Source organism: Podarcis erhardii, assembly GCF_964252035.2.
Source record: "Podarcis erhardii genome assembly, chromosome: 2".
In the NCBI taxonomy this organism is placed as follows: Eukaryota; Metazoa; Chordata; class Lepidosauria; order Squamata; family Lacertidae; genus Podarcis; species Podarcis erhardii.
In genome coordinates this window covers 72885731-72909107 of record NC_138498.1, presented here as the reverse complement: position 1 = coordinate 72909107, position 23377 = coordinate 72885731, and the positions used below count along the sequence as shown (strand labels likewise).

The window sequence follows — 23377 nt, the reverse complement described above, 5'->3', positions numbered from 1 at the left end:
TCTCCTGAAGTAAGTGCTTTATTATGCCAATAATCAACAAACATTTTCCAATCTTAGGGGAAAAACCTGTTAATTTTTGCCCTTCCTTCTTTCATCCTTATAAAACTCATAAGCTTTGCCATTGTTGTATATTCCTACATTTAGGGTTCTCACTGTGACATAGTTGTTGTTGGTATATCAGTGTTTCCCACATATTTTGCATACCACAGTCTTGAAGCTATAATCTTATATGACATTTAATTCCCTCAGGGACCAGTTTGGTAATGTATAGCTTAGTAGATATAACAATAAAAACAAGAAGGTTGAGGGGTTTTTTTTTAAATTTTAGCACCTATTATTCCAAGATCTGGCGTCCTGTAAATAAATAAGAAAGAACTATCCACAAAGCCTTGTAGTTATAAGCAGCAATACAAATTCTTAAGACGTCAGCTTTGCTACAAGAGTTAAGTTCAATTAGACAGTTGACTGTTTGCTGCAGATTTTCTGAAAAGGACCTGCATCGTGGCACAGTGTTGGAACATCTGCCCAAGCAGAAGGTCCCAGCCTGAATCCTCAGCATCTTCAGATATCTGACATCCTGGGGAGCAGCTCTCTGTCGACATAGACAGTACTGGGCTGCAGGGATCAAAGGTTTGACTCTGTACAAGGCTGCTTCCAAGGCACCAGCAGCACATCTTTTAAGAATACACTGAAAGAGGAAAGGGATTCCTGTCAGGGATACAAAGGCTAGATCTATTCCATGGGTAGGCAAGCTAAGGCCCGGGGCCCGGATCCGGCCCAATAGCCTTCTAAATCTGGCCTGCGGATGGTCTGGGAATCAGCATGTTTTTACATGAGTAGAATGTATGCTTTTATTTAAAATGCATCTCTGGGTTATTTGTGGGGCATAGGAATTCGTCCCCCCCCCCTTTTTTCCAAAATATAGTTTGCCCCCCCCCCAAGGTCTGAGGGACAGTAGACTGGCCCCCTGCTGAAAAAGTTTGCTGACCCCTGATCTATTCTATCTGGCAATCTTCATGTGGCATGATGTGTATCTCCACAGGCTGGCTGCTTTTTAATATTTGAGATCCTTTATTTCTCAGCTGGCTGCTGACTTTCAGGGTCTGCTTCCTTAGAAAGGTAATGCATAATCCACTGTGCACTGTTCATAAAGACATCTGCTTCAGCCTCCATTCCACTTACAGCATGATTCTCTTCTGGGTACCACAACAGCCTGCAAAGGTAACAACAAAAAATTATATTTTAGAAGTTCCTGTGGACTACGATGAGCAAAGACTCTCATCTATAGCTTCTATGTACTCCCTTCAGTCCCATCTCCTTCTTTGTAAGGACACTAAGGCCTGTCTCCATCACAGCCTCATCTCCCTCTGAAGTCTGCCATGACCTGCTCCATCCTCAAAGCCACCTGCTGTCCCCCCTAGATCTTAGGAGAGGATTAGATGCACCATGAAGGACAGGTCTATCAATGGCTATTCATCAGAATAGCTAAATGGAGCCTTCATGTGGAAAGAAACAGACTCAGCATGCTGCAGGTGGAAAGAATGGGTAGGCAATCACTTTTATGTGCTGTCTGTTGACTCGTAGGAACATGTGGTTGGTTGTTATTTATTGGAGTTAGACATTTCTGATCATACTGTGCTCTTGTCTACTTTGAATAGTTTGATTTATGTACAACAAGGTCGCACGACAACATGGTGCTATTGCATTTCCCGTGTGTTCTAAGCACAACACATTTATTACATGCTAGTTTGCATTTTTTGCTCCCCTGCCCACCCTTTAGGTAGGTTGTTATCCACATCCCAAGGGGCAAATGAAGCAAAAAAGCAATGCAAGAATTAGATGTTTCATGACTCTAATAAAAGATTTTGTCCTATGCCTATTTGATCCTCAGCTGCAATTACAGTGGTACCTTGGGTTAAGAACTTAATTCGTTCTGGAGGTCCGTTCTTAACCTGAAACTGTTCTTCACCTGAGGTACCACTTTAGCTAATGGGGCCTCCTGCTGCCTCCATGCCGCCACCGCACAATTTCTGTTCTCATCCTGAAGCAAAGTTCTTAACCCGAGGTACTATTTCTGGGTTAGCAGAGTCTGTAACCTGAAGCGTCTGTAACCTGAAGCGTCTGTAACCTGAAGTATCTGTAACCCAAGGTACCACTGTATAGTGATGCAAGAAAAGAGAAATAGTTACCACTAGACTTAGTAAAAGACACTAAATCTTTTTCCATCCTGGAAAACAGTAACGAACAAATCTGTGTGCTTTTAATACACTAAGGAAACAAAAACCTATAATTATTTAACAAATAAACCTATAATTTAAGGTTGTAATCATATGCACACTGTACATAGAGTAAGCCCATTGAATATAGTATGATTGAATTTCAAGGATGTATAGCTTGGGCTGTTTATGTCCCTTAATGCAGATATATATTTAAAAGGTTCAGAGGTTTAGCATGGCAACAACACCCTTGAGTACAATCGAAAACATTACTTTGAATGGCACAGGCAATGAAGTCCTTTGGCTGCACTAAATAGAAGAAACAGAAGCATTTGACAGTATTAAAAACTGGTTCTACATTATGAGTATACTGTGTGTCAGTGCAGAGCTGGAGCTGATTTAAGCAGAGCAGCAACTGCAGCATGTGCAATGGAAAAATGATCTCTGAGCTAACTCCATTGCTGTCACTTGCTGAAGTTTGATACTGCGCCATTGAATTGTGTATCTGTTCAAAAAGAAGAAAAACGACAGATTGATGTCAACAGCTGGATTGGGGTCAGAGAAATAAGCAGCCACCAAAAAATAGTAAACTGTACCGGTAATAGGCTAAAAAGTCATGAGAACCAAAACTAAGGGGGTCTGAGTATAAGCAAGACGACGAGTATCTTCCAATTCCATTTATTGATGTTCCTTCCTTGCTTCAAGGGCCATTTCCCCATCTCCTAACACTTTTTCCCTGCAGAGAAACATCTGGGCCACTGCAGTGGATGCCAGTGGCAAGCTTTCTTATTCATATAACTCCCAAAATGGAGCAACATCCCTGATTCACAAAAGGTTGTGTGACAGGAAGCCCTTCTATACAGTCTGTATCAACACCACTCTCCCAAATAAGAGCCTTGTGGAACTTGGTAGCGCATTGATTTACATAGTTTGATGCTCAGTTCATTTGCATAGTTCCCAATGGATTAAAAAGTATGCTGCTGATCTGCTACCATCACACTTGTGCGCTGCATGAACTCAAGAACTTTGGTCAGTCCACCTGTACAGCAGTCTGCAAGAATCTGGAAATATGCTTTCTTCCAAAATCATTGCATTTCTGGTGGCTGCAAGTGACTGGGTTCTAGGTGGGCTCATCTCCAACGGTTTTATAGTTGCAGTGATGGTCACTGAATGGGCTCAATGCAAGAGTCTTGCAACTTGTGAACAACTACTTCTCTCTCTGGGTACGTCCAATATCTTTGCCACTGCCTGTGAGATTGCAGTCATTACTAATTTCTTAATAACCAACTCAAGCAACGGCTTAGTGTTTCAAATATTCTACTTCTTTGCAACCTTCGTCTCATACACCCGATTTTGTTTCACTGCCTGGCTCTGCGTCTTCTATTGCATCAAGATAGTGAACAGCACCCACACCCTCTTCCTTTGGTGCAAGCTGAGGATATCGCAGCTGCTGCCCTGGCTTCTTGTGGGATCCCAAGTCTTTTCGGTTTTTGTTTCCTTGATTACAATCCCACATATTTCTTTTCAGCTCCAGAGCAACATAGCAACCAACACTTCAAATGTGACTCAAGGAAAGAAAGCAACCCAACTTTCTCGTTCTCTGCAAGGCTTTTTTTTAATGACTGCTTCTGGCTGTCCCCTTCTTGTGGTTTTATTGTGCTCCATTGTGATTGTAGCCTCACTCTACACACATGTCTGCAAGATGACAGGTAAAGGAGCCAGTCTTCAAAGCCTCCAAACAAAAGCTCATGTCAGGGCAGCTGGGACAGTGCTCTCCCTCCTGATCCTTTACATTTTTTTTTACGTGGCACATTCCATAATTGTACTTGAAAATATTGAAAGAATCACCCTTGTTTATTCAGTGTGTCTAACAGTGATCCTAATGTACTCCCCTGCACAGGGTGCCATCCTGCTGTTGGCTAATCCCAAGCTCAAGCAGGCAGCTACGCAGATGCTTCTGAAAACATAGCCTTACATTCACAAGGAAAAACCAGAAGGTGTGTCTGGGGGGTTTGGCTACTAATCAAGAAACATTTTCCAATGCTGAACAAATCTGTTAATTTTTTGCCTCCTCCTTTCACCCTTATGCAATGCCTAAGCTTCTTATTACAGTATATTCCTACATTTATGTCGCCCACTTTGCCACAAACCTTTCCCTACCTATTCTGCATAACACAATCTCGCAGCTACAATGATACATGGCATTAAGACTATGGACTCATCTGTACAAGTTAGTATAAATATAATGGATTCTAAAATCCAAATTGTCGCAGTGTCATTTTTGTCTGTTATATTCTATATCGATGACCAAAACCTCTTTGCTTCATTACACAGATACCATATGAGAACATAACTTTGAATGTTTTCTTTGCCTCTTCCCTTCCTTCTCTAAGTTAATCCTTACTCAAGTACAGAAGCTTTTGCTTAATTCCCCTTTAGATAAAGGTAAAGGGACCCCTGACAGTTAAGTCTAGTTATGAATGACTCTGAGGTTGCTGCGCTCATCTTGCTTTACAGGCCGAGGGAGCCGGCGTTTGTCCGCAGACAGTTTTTCCGGGTCATGTGGCCAGCATGACTAAGCCGCTTCTGGCGAAACCAGAGCAGCGCACGGAAACGCCGTTTACCTTTCCGCCGGAGTGGTACCTATTAATCTACTTGCACTTTGACTTGCTTTTGTACTGCTAGGTTGGCAGGAGCAGGGACTGAGCAAAGGGAGCTCACCCCGTCGCAGGGATCCGAACCACCGACCTTCTGAACGGCAAGCCCAAGTGGTTTAGACCACTTTGCCTACTATTAAATGTTCCTAAGTTCCTAACACTTCTGCTCAACCCTAACAATGTGCTCCTTCCTGGTATACTTAAGGCACTAACTGGTTGTCTTGTGCCTGGCCATTTTGCATCTCCTGTCATACAAGTTAGATAGAGAAGCTGACCTTTCATTATCTGTAGCTGTGTTGTCAGCTATGACATTGTTGTTGGCATTCCGTCAGTGCCAAGAGGCAATGGAGTATGCCTCTGGGATGAAGAAAAACCGCTGTGTTAGCAGCACCAAAGTGACCTCTCCAAAGTGCAAGCCTGAGCAGTGTGTAGGGAGGTCCTGGGCTGCCCAGACAACAAGACCCTCTTTCAGCCTTGCTGATGCAGTCTAAAGGAATGCAGAGCAATACGTTTGGCACCAGCTTGGCTTCAGGAATTGCTGGAAGGGGTAGTACCTCTGATGGGGAATACATTGTGCTCCTTCTAGTGTAGTTTGTCCATGTCTGGGCCCCACCCTGCACTCAGCTCTCACTTGTGGCTTCTGGAAGCTGTCAGCATGCAGCTGTGGCCACACCCTGGTAATGGCTTCGAATAGTTGGCTAAACCAGGTGAGGGAAGTTGATGGGTCTCAAACCCTCAGTGAGTTAGGGACTTTCCCTGCATACGAAGACAGTTATCACAACAGACATGGAAAGAAACGATCATCTAGTACTAATCATAGCAGTGTGTCTACCATTAGGGTTGATCTGTCACCTGACAAACCAAATGTACTCTGAAATATCACCCAACATTTTTTCCAAGGTAAACCGTGCAAATTAGCCCTGCTTCTGAAAAACAGCTGAATCAAACCCAAACACATTACTATCACACATCTCCATATTTAGCATTCATGAGTTGCATCAATTATGCTATTATTGGTTATTATTTCCTGTATAGAAGCAGTAAAATGTAGGCTGGACAAGGTAACTGTTTGGTTGATTATTTTTTTTTAAGATATATTTATTAAAACTTTCAAGAAATACAAAAAATACAAAATAAGAGCAAAAAAAATAAATAAACCACCTTTTAAACCTTATTTCCAATGACATACTTTCATGACTTCCCCACACCTCCCCTTCTTGTATTCCAATTCCATATGTTTGATTCAACAAGTTCTTATCCCCAATTTTTAACCTTATTATATTTAGTTCCTTATTATATTTAGTTCCTTATTATATGACCAATTTTACCTTATACACCTCAGTCTTTATACTTTAAAATCTTTTTCTAACATCGACCCCTGTTCTCTTCCACGGTTTCCCCATTTTATCCTCATAACAAAACAAAATAGAAGAAAGAAGAAATCAAAATATGATTATACACCCTTTGGATTCCCAAACTCCCCCCCCCCTTTCCCGGTTTCAATCCCCAATATATATCAGTCTATCTATTCTCAGCCCGGAGACCTTACACCAGAGGCTCTCAATTCTCTCTCAGTTCCTCTTTGCCAGTTTTTTTGGTAGTCCTTTGTGTAAAACCTCAAATCTCGGAGAAACCCTGTCTCGATAATGTCTGTTTTTCTTCTAACCAGACCTCTATATTCGAAAGTGGAGTTCAAATCTTGTTTCTTAATCCTTTTGAATCTAAGTGTCCCAAAAGCTCCAACTTCCATCTTAATCAAATTTGTAATCCATAGGTCTTCAGGTCTCCATCTAGGTAGGTCTCTCCGTTCTTCATTTTCCAATTCAGGCCAAGTCTTCATCATCCAGTTCTTATTTTCCTTTATGTCCTTCCTGCCAGGCCTCTGGCCTTCCTTAGCCTTCTGCAGCATTGTAACTCCTCCTTCCTTTCCCTCCAGATCATCATGTATCTCTTGTTCTGCTTTCTCAGATTTATCAAGTTTCTTTTCCTGCTCAGCTGCAAAGACTTTTGTTTCCGCTACAAGGGCTTTTGGTTCAGGAACAAAAACTTGAGTCAAGTCCCTTCCATTTTCAGTAAAATTATTTACTGTTTCATTCAGTTCCATGACCCCTGTAGCCAAAATATCACTCTGTTCTTGAAGCTTTCCCAGGAGATAAAAAGTCCTGTTCAGCTCAATGAGTATTTTTCCACTTGCAGCCATTCTTGCAGTGTCCCAGAACCCCCTCTAGAGGGATTATGGATACTTACTATCCTTCTAATTCCAATCCCAAAATCAAAATAAATTGTTTTTCGACAGTTTATAACCAAATTGTAGCAAATCCAACCGGCAAAGGCAACAAAAACAATGTTTCTTTTTATTCCCCAACTCTGACAGCTAATTTTGACAGCTGTCAAAGTCTTCTGTATCTTTCCAACAGGCTCTCTCGCAGATCACTCCCGGGTCCCGGGGGGTTACACTTCAGCTCTCAAAATCAACTCTTATCCTCCAGCAAAATTACTTGTACTGTCCAATCGTGAAATTAATAACTTTTGTTCAATAAAGAAGAAGATATTCTCTCGACCTTAGTTATTTAGTCCTTGCTTTAAGTTGTTTACAAGGTGGGGAGACGGACTTCCTTTTTGCATCTTCCCCGATCGTGCCAGATTCAGAAAGAAAATTTCCCTTTTAAGTCCAATTTGCGTATTACTCACGGGTTGTTGCTTTTAATCTGAATGTTCACAGGAAAAAGTCAGCGCTCTCCGTCCATGGCATGCGGCTTCACTCAGCAGGGGAAGCAGAGGACTCTTAGCACCACGCCGCTCCCCGTCCCCCGTTCCGTAGCCTTTAAAAAGGCTCCTTCGCAGGTTGGGGGGGCGCAAATGGTCCCGCCGAGTCACCAAGTCCACAGGCTTCCGCGCCTGTGGTTTTTTAGGGTCCCCGCATCGCCATGACCCAACCCCTGCTGAGCCAATTCCCTCCGGAGCTCGGAGGGAATCCGCCATTAAGCGATGGCGCTAACCCGGAAGTCCCTGTTGGGTTGATTTTTATTTCATTTAATGGATTTATATACCACCCTATACCCACAGGTCTCAGGCTTACTGAACCCAGAATGCTCACTAATGGTTCCTCATCATCCCAAAAAGAAGTGAGCAGTGGGGTGCCACAGGGTTCTGTCCTAGGTCCGCTGTTGTTCAATGTCTTTATAAAAGATCTGGATGAAGGAATTGAGGGGATGCTCATCAAATTTACAGGTGACACCAAGCTGGGAGGGATAGCTAATGCCACAAAAGGCAAAATTGGGATTCAGTATGACCATAACACATTGAAGAACTGGGCTCAAACTAACACAATGAATTTCAGTAGGGACAAATATAAGGTTCTGCAATTAGGCAGGAATACCAGCTGCACAAATATAAGATGAGGAACACCTGGCTTGCCAGTAGTACATGTGAAAAGGATCCAGGGGTCTTAGTAGACCACAAGTGTAACATGAGTCAAGAGTGTGATGCAGCAGCAAAAAAAGCTAATGCTCTTCTAGGCTGCATCAACACAAGTATGGTGTCCAGATCAAGGGAAGTCAAGAGTACTGCTCTATTATGATTTGGTCAGATCACACCTGGAGTATTGTCTCCAGTTCTGGGCACAATTTAAGAAGGATGTTGACAAGCTGGAACGTGTGCAGAGGAGGGCAACCAAGATGATTAGGGGTCTGGAAACTAAGCCTTATTGGGAACAGTTGAGGGAGCTGGGTATGTTTAGCCTAGAAAAGAGGAGACTGAGAGGTGATATGCTAGCCGTCTTCAAATATCTCAACAGCTGTCATATGAAAGATGAAGCAAGCTCTCTCCCCCCCCCACTCCCGCTCCAGAGGGCAGGACTTGAACCAATGGATTCATATAACAAGAAAGAAGATTCTGACTAAACATTCCAACTCTACAGTTAATAAGGCAGAACTATTGAACCAGGTAAGTTCCTTACCAGTTAGGGGCGAGCGGAGTTCCCCAGTAAAGTGGCCATGTTGATGACAGGGCAGCTTTCTGCATAGGCTTTGGGCATCTCTGGGAATCAACCAAATAAGTGGCAGCAAAGTCACCACGAGAACCTTCCAACTCCACAGCTATCTTCCCCAAAATTGCACTGCACAAAACACAGAAGGGCTACTGAGATGTCTATTTCAGCAGAAAAACTAGGAGCTGCTGGGTAACTTCAAATGAACGACTTGTTGCTATAGGCATCTCAACAGCCCTTTTGAGTACCTTGCTGGCAATGTTTATGCCTAGTCGGAATGAGTAAGTAATATGAATGACTAGAAAGAAATTAGCAATCCTATCTATTCATCTGCAGGGCAGTGGGATTATCCTTATGACTGATGTATGAGCTTTAGTTCAGAGCCATTTGATTGGATATTGACCTTCCATATTCACTTATACAAAAAAGAGCAGCTATTCAAAAGTATAGACATGTAGAACCATATTGGTCAAACGAATTGTCTGCATTTCCTTCTGTTCTGTTGTTATCTACATCCCAATGGGCAACTGAAGCAGAGAGGAAATGAAAGAATTAGAAGTTTCATAAATCTAAACAAAGGCACTGTCTCAAGCCTGTTTAATCCTCACCAGCAATCACAGGGATGCAAATATAGAAGGGATATATTTACCACTCTGCTATCTCTGGCACACATCTTTGCATTTTCCTTTCTGTAAACAGCTGCAAACAAATGTATGCCTTTAAAGATACTGATGAAAGAAAAACCTATCTTAATTTGACAGATAAACATATCAATTAAAGCAGCAATCAATCCTGTATTGAAGGGTTGGATTAAACAACCCTCTGGGTCCCTTTGAACTCTAAGTTTATTGTTACCAAGTACCTCAGTTCAGCTGGAACTTGTTCTGAGAATGAGGGTGTCCCTGTGGTAAGTCAGGAAAAACCTCTATGGCAGGGATGTCCAACCAGTAGATAGTGATCTACTGATAGATCCCCGGCTGATCCTAGTAGATTGCGGGATCCTGACTGTGTACAAAAAGTTATGGGGGAAAGCCAAAAAACTCTGTGCAGTCCTCCCCCCCCCCCAAAAAAGTTCAACAACTCTGTGGAATTCACCCACCCACCGACCCCACGCAAGCTCCCCCTCCCTCAATGCCAATGATCACTGCCAGTTTTTTTGTACTGGGAGTAGATCACAGTCTCTTGGGAGTTGGAAATGCCTGCTCTGTGGTATAAGCCAGTACTTGTTTCAGCACTTCTCAACCAGAGGCAGTAGTTTGTTGTTGCTGATCTTCTAAAAACCTAGTGTCGTGTCTAAGCAAACAATGCTTATAATACTACTACCACTGATTATTGCCTGGGGCCTGGATGTTTCTCAGCCTAGGAGCATAACCAAGTGCCTCCTTGCATTTCATAGGAGCTTCAAGCTCATCCCTATTTTCAGCACCTTGTGAGAATGAGATTTCTGGGATGGTAATGTCCTCACAGCTGAGCTTCAGCTCTGTGGCATGACACTTAACCAATATGACTAATAGTGCTTAGCTTTTTTTGGGGGGGGGATTCATGAAAGGGACAGCCAGAACCAGTGGCTGAAAAGGGACTTCCAGAGGCGACGCCACCGACAATGGCGGATTCCCTCTGAATTGGAGGGAGAAGCTCCGCAGAAATCGGGTCTTACCGCTGCAGCGAAGCGGGGACCCCTTCGAAAACCGCAGGCGGGTGAAGCCTGCAACCGTGGGACTCGGCGGGCACCTTTTGCGCCCCCGTTTTGCAAAGGAACTCCGCAAGGAGCTCCGGAGTGAGATGGGTGTGATTGGCGCAGTGCTGACAGTCGATCGCTACTTCTGCGGAGCGAAGCTGCACAGCTGATGTCGGAGAGCGCTGTCCTTTTTCCTGTGACAATTCGGATTTTAAACAACAACCCGTGAGTAGGACAATTGAAACTTTCAAATCAAAATATAGCTTTGAATTTGACCCGAAACGGGAAGGTGCAAACAGGAAGTCCGCCTCCCATTCTTTGTATAAAGATCAAAGCAAAGATTTTACAAGCTAAGTGCCCGGAAAATTGACAGCCTGAAATTTCCTGCACTTTTAACCATCAAGTCCCCCTAGACAGCAGGAGGAAAGGGGGGGGGAATTGGACTTTTTAAGCCTGCAGAGAGAGAGTTAAGAAAATGAGTCTCCACTGTCCCTAACCTGGGGACGGAATGACAGGAAAGAAATCGTCGGTGAAGCCTACAACTTGAGAACTGAAATAGAAAGATTGACAGATAGAACTGGAAAGGAAAAAATTAATTCCAATGCTGCTTTCTGCCTGTTTGGTTTTATATTGAAAGGAAACAAAATGTCGGAAAATCGAAAGTAATTTTCTTCTTGTTGGATACATTTTAAAAAATGGATGCCAGAAAGTAACAACACCCCCTAGAGGAAGTCAGCCAGTGTGTTTGTAGTAATTTATAATGAGAACATAGTAACTAGGAAAATTAGATCGTGGGACCAGCTCCCTGACCTTGACAGAAATGATTAGAGGAAGTTTTATCTGCCCTGGGCAAAATATATGATGTGCTGCTACAGCTGGACGAGAAAGTGTCTCTGATGAATCAAAAGATGGACTACATATCAGCTGCAGCTGGCAAAGAGGTGCCAATGGGGAATGCAGTTATAGAAACTGTACAACAATCTACCCAGGAAAATGGCCTAACAGAGCAACTGCAAGGGCAGAGAAAGATGGAAGTGGTTGTGAATGCACCTCAAAAGATACAGAGATGTAAAGTCCCACATGATCAAAAGTTGCAACACTGGGAGACTGAACTTGGAGGACACTGGGAAAATTTTGGAGTCAAGAAACTTTTTATCTCTGGCGGGATTGTGAAACAAGTGGAAGATCATTTTAGGAATAACTACTTTTTGGATTACAAATTAAATACTGGGGAGTGCAACACCGGGGAATGGGACAACTGGATAAAAGAAAATGAAGATTATTACTGTATGGAACTCCCCGGAGATTGGCCCCCCAAGGAGAAAGAGAAGAAAAGAAAAGGCGAAAGAACCCAACAGGGAATAAGGATCTATGCAACTACAAACAGGAACAAGAAAACCCGCAGAAGGGGCTTGGAAGTGACTTGAGAGCCTCAGATATTAGAACACCTGACTGATGAGGGATAAAGGCATAAGGACTGCCATTACCCGGAACCAGGAAAAGGGACTTTTGGATAAACTTAGAATGAGAAACGCTTTTTGTAATAAAACTACATTTATGGAATTAGTGTATTACTAATGAAATATTAAAAGATGTTGGAAAGAAAGAAATTGGCCTTAGCAGAAAGGTTAGAAGTTAAAATATGGGTTAAACTTTGAAATTTCAACGATTTGAGGGCAAGATAAAATTAATGAAATTAATGTAAAAAACGAAGTGGTTTGAGAAATAAGGTAAGATAAGAATTTCTAAGAATGGTTGGATCATAATTGAAAATATGAAGTAATAATATATATATGAATTTGCTGAATAAATTTTTAAATGGAATACAAGGAGGGAGGTGTGAGGAAGTCAGGAAAGTAGGTAAAGAATGGTGAGAAATTGAAAAGAGGGATTTTTCTTTTTTTCTTTTTTCTTTTTCTTCTTTTTTCTTTTTCTGTGTTGAGTTTTTGGTTTTTGCATTTTTCTGGTGTATATCTTTTGTTGTTAACTTTTTTCTTGTGAAAACCCAATAAAATATTATTTTTTTAAAAAAAAAAACCAGAACCAGTGGCTGAAAAGAAGAGGGTTCAACCCATGTATTTCCTTGGGCAATGTTTGCAACATTGGCTTTTGGAGAACTGCAGCTGACTTGGTCCTTTACGGGCTCATTTGCAATGACTTTATACTTATAATCACTGAATGGGCTAAACATGGGAGTCTCACTACTAGTTAACATCTTCTGTCCCAAACTATGCCCAATATCTGCAAGACAGTTTTACTGACTGCAATTTTCATTAATTATTGTATAAAGTGTTTAGGAACCACTTGGAGAATTCACAGCATTTTCTATTTGCAGCTTGTCATATTCTCCCCATTTTGGCTCTGCCTAGCTCTGCATCTTCTGTTGTATCAAGATACGTGAACAATGCCCAGTCCTATGCCTGCTTACCCAGAAGAAAATTACCAGAGTCGGGCTTGCTTCTGAGTAAACATGCATACGGTTTTCCCCCCTGCTCTGATGTTTCTGTATGATCAGTTCTTTGCGTATTGTTTCTCCTTCATTGTACACCAAATGTCTCTCCCTCAACATTGTGTAAAATTGAATTTTCTGTGTGCTCAAATCACACATTCTTTCTTCAACATTAGTCTGCATTTTCTCCTGCCTTATATGCAAGTTAATATCCAAATCCCAAGGGACAACTGAAGCACAGCGGTAATGAAAGAATTAGACTTTTCAGGCATCTAAATAAAGATACTGCCATCTTTCTTTCTTTCTTTCTTTCTTTCTTTCTTTCTTTCTTCTTCTATAGCATTTCACATCCATCTTTGCATATGTTGTTGTTTAGTCGTTTAGTCATGTCCGACTCTTCATGACCCCATGGACCAGAGCACGCCAGGCACTCCTGTCTTCCACTGCCTCCCGCAGTCATGTTGGTAGATTTGAGAACATTGTCCAACCATCTTGTCCTCCATCGTTCCCTTCTCTTTGTGCCCTCAATCTTCCCCAACATCAGGATCTTTTCCAGGGAGTTTTCTCTTCTCATGAGGTGGCCAAAGTATTGGAGCCTCAGTTTCACGATCTGCCCTTCCAGTGAGCACTCAGGGCTGATTTCCTTAAGAATGGAGAGGTTTGATCTTCTTGCAGTCCATGGGCCTCTCAAGAGTCTCCTCCAGCACCATAATTCAAAAGCATCAATTCTTCAGTGAGCAGCCTTCTTTATGGTCCAGCTCTAACTTCCATGTCATTGCTTTTCTCCCAAGAAGCAGGTGTCTTTTAATCTCGTGACTGCTGTCACCATCTGCAGTGATCATGAAACCCAAGAAAGTAAAATCTCTCACTGCCTCCATTTCTTCCCCTTCTATTTGCCAGGAGGTGATGGGCCCGGTGGCGATGATCTTAGTTTTTTTGATGTTGAGCTTCAGACCATATTTTGCACTCTCCTCTTTCACCCTCATTAAAAGGTTCTTTAATTCCTCCTCACTTTCTGCCATCAATGTTGTGTCATCAGCATATCTGAGATTGTTGATATTCCTTCCAGCAATCTTAATTCCGTCTTCGGATTCATCCAGCCCAGGCTTTCGCATGATGAATTCTGCATATAACTTAAATAAGCAGGGAGACAATATACAGCCTTGTCGTACTCCTTTCCCAATTTTGAACCAATCAGTTGTTCCATATCCAGTTCTAACTGTAGCTTCTTGTCCCACATAGACATTTCTCAGGAGACAGATGAGGTGATCTGGCACTCTCATTTCTTTAAGAACTTGCCATAGTTTGCTGCGGTCAACACAATCAAATGCTTTTGCATAGTCAATGAAGCAAAAGTAGATGTTTTTCTGAAACTCTCTAGCTTTCTCCATAATCCAGCACATGTTTGCAATTTGGTCTCTGGTGGTTCCTCTGCCCCTTCGAAATCAAGCTTGCACTTCTGGGTGTTCTCTCCCCCCCCCCCCAAATAATATTTATTAAAGTTTTCAAAGGTTACAAAAAAGAACACAATATACAAAAACAAAACATATCCAAGAAAGAAAAAAAAATAAAAAAGCAAAAAAATAAAAAAGCAAAAACAGCTAAAAAGAATAAAAGATACAATCAAAAAAGACAAAAGAACAAGTTAAACCTTAATATAACTCCCTTTCTTAACTAATCTCCTTGACCTCCTCACACCTCCCCTCTTTGTATTCTAATTCAAATAGATATTTCAGCAAATCCTTCAACTTTATTTTTATCCTTATAACTTATCTTAATATACTGTAATTTTCCATTCTCTCATTCGCCAATTAGCCATCCACTTTTACTTTATCTAATCTTATTTCTCCTTAGAACTTATATATCTGAAATTATTCTCTTAAGACGTTTCCCCTAGGGTCACAAAAATTCCATTCCACGATTTCCCCATCTCTCATTAAAAGATTTTTTTTTTTAATATCACAATATATACACTTTAAATTCCCAATTTTTCTTTCACCATCTCCCCTCCCCGGTCTCGGCCCCTGCCAACAGTTCTCCAAAAGTCCATCAACCCGGAGATCTTAAGTCCGAGGCTCTTAACTCTCTTTCATGTCCCCTCTGCCGATCTTTTTGATAGTCTTTGGTGTTAAAAAACAAATTTCGGGGAGCTCCAACCCAACGGCAGTCATATTCCTTCTTAGCAAGTCTGCCAGACTTCCATAGTTAAGGGTAGGGCCCATAGAATATTCCAAATTTTGTTTCACACTCCTACCAAATCCAAAGGCCCCAGAGGCTCCAATCACCACCTGACTCAGATTCAAATCCCAAAATCCCCACATAGGGTGATCTCTCCATCTTTCATTTTCCAAACCAAGCCAGGCTCTCATCTCCAAAAACTGGCTTCTCCTAGTTGCAAATGTATAAGGCCTAAAGTTGTAATCCACCATTTGCCTCTGTAGGGTTACGACTCCCCCTTGCATCACTTTAACAGCAGCAACTTTCTCCTTCTCTGATTCTTCAATTTGTTCAATTAAAAGAGATTCCTGTGCCGGGTTCTTGTCTACTTCTTTGCTGATGCCCACTTTTGTTCCCAAAATTTCAACATTAGTAGCCATGACGTTTATCTGTTCTTGCAGCTTTCCCAGCAGATAAAATGTCCTATTCAGTTCAGACGCGACTTCCTTCTCATCCGCCATCCTTGAAATGTCCAAGGTCAAAGCTAGTTTCTCAGAGACTTTATCTTTAGAACCTTGCAACACTATCCCAAAACTCCCTCTAGAGGGACACAGTTTCCATTTACACTCCTTCTAGCACAGTTCCAAAAGTCCCAAACGTAAAATTGTAGCAGATCCAATTGCCTTCCTTCTTTTTAAACACAGAAACTGACAATAGCAACAAAGTCCTTCTTTTGTATCTTGACAGCTAGCTGTCAAATTTATTTCTTCACCATCCACGGGCTCTCGCAGACTGCTCCCGGGTTTAGGGAAGTGGTGCTTCAATTCCCAAATTTTAACCTTCTCCTGCAAGCTTTCCTGCTTCCCAAAAGAGTATTGATAGTAGTTTCAATCAGTGGAGTTTTAATCCTTTAGGTAAGACTCTCCATGACCTTAGTTAACAAGTTCTTTGCTTCAGTTTATTTACAGAAAGGGGAGGTGGACTTCCTGTTTAGACCTTCCCCGATCGGTGCCAATTTAAAAATACTTTAAAAATCCAATTTCCGTTCTACTCACAGGTTGTTGTTTGAAATCCAATTGTCCACAAGAAAAAGTCAGCACTCTCCGGCAACGGCTACGCGTCTTCACTCAGTAAAAAATAGCGGTCAATTCAAAACACCGCGCCGCTCACCCCACATCACTTCGGAACCCCAAAAAAGGGGTTTCCCTGCGGCTCCTGGTGTCAGCCGAATCCCACATTCCCAGGCTTCCTCCGCCTAGGATTTTTAAAGGGTCTCCGCCTTCGCCGCGGCGGCACAACCCAAATTCCACGGAGCGGATTCCTCTCAGTCAGAGGAACACCGCCATTGCCGATGGCGCTAACCCGGAAGTCCTCACTTCTGGGTGTTCTCAGTCCACATACAGTGGCGCCTCGCAAGACGAAATTAATCCGTTCCGTGAGTCTCTTCGTCTTGCGTTTTTTTCGTCTTGCAAAGCACGGCTATTAGAGGCTTAGTGGCTATTAGCGGCTTAGCGGCTATTAGCGGCTTTAAAAAAAAAAAGGAAAAAAACTCACAAGAACTCGCAAGACGTTTTGTCTTGCGAAGCAAGCCCATAGGGAAATTCATCTTGCGGAACGACTCAAAAAACGGAAAACTCTTTCGTCTAGCGAGTTTTTCGTCTTGCGAGGCATTTGTCTTGCGGGGCACCACTGTACTGCTTAAGCCTGCCTTGTAGAATTTTGATCCTTAAACCTGTTCCTCACCTCCACTGATCTTTGGATATACCCCTCTTCAAGTTCTCTCCATCACTTTCTGTTGTTTGCTTCCTGCAACCACATAAGCTCTGCTGTTAATTTTGGATGGTCCAACCATCACATAGGTGGTCTTTTTTTTTTTTTAAAAAAAAATCTTTATTGAGTTTATAAACAAAGAAAATAATAACCAGAAAGAAAATACAAATAGCAAAAGATTTCCCATAAAGGAAAAATGTAGCATTTAAGTTTACAAACTGCACAAATCTATGTTCCAGCTCAATCAATCGTAGCGACCTACATATAATTTAACATGCCTATATACAGTGGAACAAACAGAAATAAAAATAAATGTGAATACTTCTAATTAAGTCCATAATACTCTTCCTGCTGTAACCATTAGATCCAAACATCGTCTTCCTACTTATATCCATTATTTAATTTTGTCATTATTGTTTTTTGTATTAATACCATATGTTGTTACTCATTCTTCTAATGTCAGAAAGCCTCTACTACTGCAGTATCTTTGGAGATATTCTCTCACCATTTTACATTCCTTGTCTACCTCCTTTTCTGAGGCTCCTCTCACTGGTTCCATTTTTTTCGCTAACATTAGATATTCTACCAGTTTAGCTTGCCATTCTATTGGTTGGTGGTGGTGTTTCCCTTTTCCAATTTCTGGCTATTAGATTCCTGGCGGTGGTGACTGCATACATGAACTGCAGTCTTATTTTGTTTTTAATATCAGATGTCATTATTCCTAAAATAAATAGTTGTGGTTTCTTAGAGAACATAGAATCATAGAATAGAATCATAGAGTTGGAATAGACCACAAGGGCCATCGAGTCCAACCCCCTGCCAAGCAGGAAACACCATCAGAGCACTCCTGACATATGGTTGTCAAGCCTCTGCTTAAAGACCTCCAAAGAAGGAGACTCCACCACACTCCTTGGCAGCAAATTCATAGGGGGTCTTTTAAAACTGTAGAGTCACCATACTAACACTGCTTTATTCCATTGGCCTGAATCGTCCCTGGACACATGACCTGCCCACTTTAGCTTCACAGCCTTTTCCATTACAACCACAACTTTCAGTCTTTCTTGTACCCAATTATTAGTTTTTCAATCTTTTAATGATATTCCTATTATTGTGAGTCCCATGGCATGTTGCATTATTCTTTAAATATTCATGTTTCTTTGTGTGTCCACTTCTTCATAACACATCACAGCTAATATGCACATACAGTGGTACCTCGAGTTATAGACGCTTCAGGTTACAGACACTTCAGGTTACAGACTCCGCTAACCCAGAAATAGTACCTCAGGTTAAGAACTTTGCTTCAGGATGAGAACAGAAATCGTGTGGCCGCAGCGGGAGGCCCCATTAGCTAAAGTGGTACCTCAGGTTAAGAACAGTTTCAGGTTAAGAATGGACCTCCAGAATGAATTAAGTTCTTAACCCGAGGTACCACTGTATTGAACACTTTAGCTTTTGAGTCTAAAGAAATATTTTTATTTTTCATTTGATTCTTTGTTCAGTTATTCCAGCATTTCTTGTAGCTCTTGTCGACTTTTCATTATTACAACACCTGCATATCATAGAAAATTTAGATATCTTCTGTTAACACAGATTCCTTTTTTTTTTTTTACCACTCCAGCTTTTAATACACCTTCCAAGGTGAATGTAAATAGCTTAGGTGAGTGTAGTTTAGGTGATAAGCTAACTTCTTGCCTTATGCCTCTTTTTAAAGGTACTGGGTGGGTCTTTACGTGGAGATGATATGTTGCTGTTGCCTTATTTCCTATTTTCTTGCAATAGCTGGTTATATCTGCTGTCAAATCTGCAGTTTTGTATGACCCACTGTATAGCCCAGGTTTCGATTGTATTGAAGGCTCTCTTTTTTGAAATAGATGAATCCAGCGTAAATAGGGATATTATATCCATTACATTTCCCTAACATTATTTTCATAACAAAACAAATTCCTTCCAGTAGCACCTTAAAGACCAACTAAGTCAGTTCTTGGTATGAGCTTTCGTGTGCATGCACACTTCTTCAGATACCTGAAGAAGTGTGCATGCACACGAAAGCTCATACCAAGAACTGACTTAGTTGGTCTTTAAGGTGCTACTGGAAGGAATTTGTTTTGTTTTGACTATGGCAGACCAACACGGCTACCTATCTGTAACTGGAATTATTTTCATAGTTAATAGATGATCTGCTGTCACCTTAAGTCTACTTAATCCTCAGCGGCAATTACAGGAATGCAAATAAAGAATGGATATAGTTAACACTGTGCTTTATCAGGGACCCATATTTACATTTCACTTTCGGTAAATAGTTGTAAACAAACCTAAGTGCTTTTTAAGCAGGTGTGGTGAACCTCCAGATATTGCTGAATTACACCTCCCATCGCCCCTGAACAAAGCTAGTTGATGGGATCTGTAGCTCAGAAACATCTGGAGGCTATAGGTTTCTCCTTCCTGCACAAAATAAAAAAAAAGCCTATCGTAATCTGAAAGATAAACACATCAATTACCTAGATGTCTATGTACGCCTACCTAAGAATAAGCCCATATAACGTAATAGGATTAAATTATCAGTTTTTATCCATCCATTATCCGTGTTTAATCTTGTATTTTATTCAGATGTTTTAGCCTATGCGTGTTTCTTTGTCCTTATTTAAACCACAGAGCCTAGGACTTGCTGATCAGAAGGTCGACGGTTTGAATCCCTGTGACGGGGTGAACACCCGTTGTTCGGTCCCTGCTCCTGCCAACCTAGCAGTTCGAAAGCATGTCAAAGTGCAAGTAGTTAAATAGGTACCGCTCCGGCGGGAAGGTAAACGGCGTTTCCGTGTGCTGCTCCGGTTCGCCAGAAGCAGCTTAGTCATGCTGGCCACATGACCCGGAAGCTGTATGCCAGCTCCCTTGGCCAATAAAGTGAGATGAGCGCCGCAACCCCAGAGTCGGCCACGACTGGACCTAATGGTCAGGGGTCCCCTTTACCCCTTTAATTATCAGTTTTTATCCATCCATTATCCATGTTTAATCTTGTATTTTATTCAGATGTTTTATCCTATGCTTGTTTCTTTGTCCTTATTTGCTCCAACATTTATCAGTTTAAAAAAAAATCCTAACTGCTATTTTATTTATATGTTGTTGTTTTTTTATCCTGGTTCATTCATTCATTCATTCATTCATAGGATTAAGTTTCAATGGTGGGTGTTAAAAACTGCCAATAAATAAACTGAGTTGGACTGTGTCTGTCTGTTGACTCAGTATAAGTAGAAGATCTTGGCATAGACAGCATCCATGAGCACTGTAAATTTCTTTACTCAGGATGACAAGTATTGAGGCCCTTTGGGGAAAACTAAAAAGAAAACTAAAAAGAAAACTAAAACTAAAAAGAAGAAATGAAAGCACCTGACAAAAAAACTTGTTTCACATTTTGCGTGTCCTACGGGACAGAGCAGGGTTGAGGTTGATTTAAGCATCAATAGGCATTCAGCATATTTAGTAAGTCAGCTGAGAACTGGTCACCAAAATTTATGCTTCCGTAGTTCAACTATACACTACTCCAAATAAGTAGAAATGCTTCTGGTTAAGCTTAAAAAAGTAAAAGAGTGTTTTACCACAGGCCTCTGAGCCATCCCTGCTACTATGACCATCCCATGCTGGATTCTAGCTTGCCTCGTCCATTGTGCATCTTTTCATGAAGAAGAAGCAATATTTTGGGGGAGCATATGAGGAGATGAGCAGCTAGGAACTAGGAAGGTAAAGTGCACTGACAAGGGCTGTACAAGCTTTTGGTTTGGGGCCTGAGAATTTGCTTATGATCTGGGAGCAAATATAAGAATTGGCTGTGAAGTTCCTGGAAACCAAAATGAGGGGGACCTGAGGGCAAGCAAGCCAGCTAACATCTTCTAAATATAGTTTACAGAGGCGGATTATTCCTTGTTTCAACAGCAGTATTTCCAGCTCCTGTTATTCTTTAAGTGAGCAGTAAAATCTGGGCCACAAAGGGGTTGCCTATGGCTAACTTTCTTATTCACATAAACACCAAATTGAAGCAGCATTCCTGATACACACAAAGTTGTGTGACAGGAAGCCCTTCTATATAGTTAGTATCAACACCACTACCCCAGATAAAAGCATTATGGAAATTGGTGGTTTGACACACAGTTAATTTGCATAGTTCCCAATGCATTAAAAAGCATGTCGCTGATCTGCTACCACACTTGCACTCTCCATTTGAACTCAACAACTTTGGCTGGCAAACGACTACCTAGACAGCAATCTGCAAGAATCCGGAAATATGCCTTCTTCCCAAATCATTGCCTTTCTGGTGGTTGTAATCGACATGGCCCTCTGTGGGTTCATCTCCAATAGCTTTATAACTGCAGTGATGGTTGCTGAATGGGCTAAATGCAGGACCCTCGATGCCAAGGAACAACTTCTTCTGTCCATGGGAACGTCCAGTATCTGTGTCACAGTTTTGATGATTCCAGCAATAATCACTTACTACTTAAAGTTGGAGTTCAACCACATAACGATGAGAATGATTCATGTCTTTCTAGCCTCTGTCATATTCTTCCGATACTGGCTCCTTGCCTGGTTCTGCGTCTTCTATTGCATCAAGATAGTGAACAGCACCCACTCCCTCTTCCTTTGGTGCAAGCTGAGGATATCACACCTGGTGCCCTCGCTTCTTGCAGTATCTCTAGCTGCCTCCTTGCTCTTTTCTGCCTATGCATTTCATAATATTTCAGTGCAACATCAGAACACCACAACAGCCAACATAACAAACATGACTCAAGGATACTCATGGATAGAAACTGGCAGTTCTTTACAACTCTTCTTTTTAATTACTGGTTCAAGCTGTCCCCTTCTTGTGACTTTACTTTGCTCCACCATGGTTGTAGCCTCGCTCTGCAGACATATCTGCAATATGACAGGTAAAGGAACCAGTTTCAGGAGCCGCCAAACAGCAGCTCATATCAAGGCAGCTGGGACAGTGCTCTCCTTCCTGATCATTTATGTCACTTTTTACATGGCACACCTATTGCTTATATTTCAATACTATGAAAAATCAGAACAGAGATTTGGTTCAATAATGTGTTCAGTGGTGCAGCTAATGTGCCCCTCTGCTCACGGTATCCTCCTGGTGTTTGTTAATCCCAAACTCAAGCAGGCAGCTACCCAGATTCTTTCAGGAGCAAAGCCTTAAAAAATATCACAGGTATTTTAAATGTCATAATTGTCATGTAGTGCCCTAGGTTGCTTTTTTTGGTGTGTGTGTTTTTTAAGGTAAAGAGCTGACACTGAAGGGAATGAGGAAGCTGGACTGGGACTATGGTATGGTGACAGGTGGCTTCAATCTTTTGCTTCCCACAGTTTCCAGTCAGCAAGCAAGCAAACCTCAAATTTAATCTGATCCTCAACAGCTCATCCACCTTAAAGAGAACTTTATCCTAGCACTGGTTGACTGAATGATTCTATAATTTATCATCATCATCATTATCATCATCATTATTAGAATTTATATACCACCCTATACCTGGGGGTCTCAGGGCGGTTCACAGAATAAAATCAAGATATAAAACCACAAAATACCTAATAAAAACAAAAACAGCAATCCAATAGCACCCCTCCCCCATTACCCTGTGAATCTTGATCACTTTGTCATGGCATTTTAAACTAACTAATACTCTATCTTTGAAATGATGCCTAGGTAACAACACTGGGTCACTGTTTTCAAACTGTGGTTAATGCAAACTCACAACTGTGGACCTTTAGGTTTTCAGACTATTAGGCTATCTATTAATTGTTTTTGAAATACAGGCATTGCAGCAATTGACACATATGAAAAGAAGAAACAAATGAAATGCTTGTATAGTCGTGATAATTCTATGTATTGCTTTGGACTTTTAAAAATCATTTCTTTAGCAAATGCTGTGCCCACCTACTGCGTCCTTGTGGCATTTGCCCTCCTAGGTGTGTGACATCATACTGGGTTCATAAGGAAAGGGTTAACTAATTGTAAAATGACTAACCAATGGGAACCCAAGGGAAGTGAGTTAGTTAGAGTTAGGGTGGTTGAGAAGATAGTCTGGAGTTAGAAGAGACAGAGAGGATAAGTCTGTGGGTTAGGCTAGTCTGATGTGAGAGAGTGAGAGAATTTGTTAAGAGGAGTCAGCCAAACAGTTGAGATAACCAGTCAGAAGGTATTAGGAAGGTATAGATCGGTAAAGATAACTAAAGTTAAGATACTGAAAGGAATATTATCTGAGAAACCATAAACTTGTTAATGTTTATAAAATAAACTTGTTTATTTGGTTCACTTTTAACAACTGTCTGGACTCAGTGTTTTACCTGAGGGTAACGGGTTGGTGGCAGCGGGGAAGAGAGCGCAGTGGTGGCACAGGGATCAATAGACCGTTAAACGTCCGGGGACCCTGTGTGATCGCCACAGTCCTTAACTTTTTATCTGCCTTCTGCTGC

General features: G+C 41.5%; 3 protein-coding genes across 16 annotated transcripts in view; 2 read left to right on the top strand and 1 right to left on the bottom strand.

Moving 5' to 3' along the window:
- Nucleotides 1–23377, bottom strand: part of LOC309335961 (acylamino-acid-releasing enzyme-like) — a 71679-nt gene that overhangs the window by 21723 nt on the left and 26579 nt on the right. For 3 of the 14 annotated variants that reach the window (XR_014153826.1, XR_014153827.1, XM_081851297.1), the window contains exon 22: nucleotides 1183–1213. The exons of 1 other annotated variant lie outside the window; for it this stretch is intronic. Coding sequence is in view for 8 of the 13 variants with exons in the window: in XM_081851297.1 (XP_081707423.1) it covers nucleotides 1183–1213 (31 nt within the window). In the remaining 5 variants the exon portion in view is untranslated. Of the gene's footprint in view, nucleotides 1–573; nucleotides 1214–7956; nucleotides 8614–8831; nucleotides 8991–23377 lie in introns of those variants that run through there. 10 more of the 14 variants (XM_081851289.1, XM_081851295.1, XM_081851292.1 and 7 more) reach the window with 8 other exon arrangements.
- LOC309335986 (taste receptor type 2 member 39-like) lies at nucleotides 2822–5946 on the top strand. The gene has a single exon (XM_081851352.1). It carries the CDS (start codon nucleotides 3286–3288, stop codon nucleotides 4183–4185), a length of 900 nt encoding a protein of 299 aa, XP_081707478.1. The 5' UTR covers nucleotides 2822–3285; the 3' UTR covers nucleotides 4186–5946.
- On the top strand, nucleotides 20287–22509 carry LOC309334770 (taste receptor type 2 member 40-like). The gene has a single exon (XM_081849364.1). It carries the CDS (start codon nucleotides 21192–21194, stop codon nucleotides 22101–22103), a length of 912 nt encoding a protein of 303 aa, XP_081705490.1. The 5' UTR covers nucleotides 20287–21191; the 3' UTR covers nucleotides 22104–22509.

Coding starts and splice junctions, on each gene's coding strand:
- LOC309335986 (XM_081851352.1), top strand. CDS start 3,286: ATGCTTTCTTCCAAAATCATTGCATTTCTGGTGGCTGCAAGTGACTGG.
- LOC309334770 (XM_081849364.1), top strand. CDS start 21,192: ATGCCTTCTTCCCAAATCATTGCCTTTCTGGTGGTTGTAATCGACATG.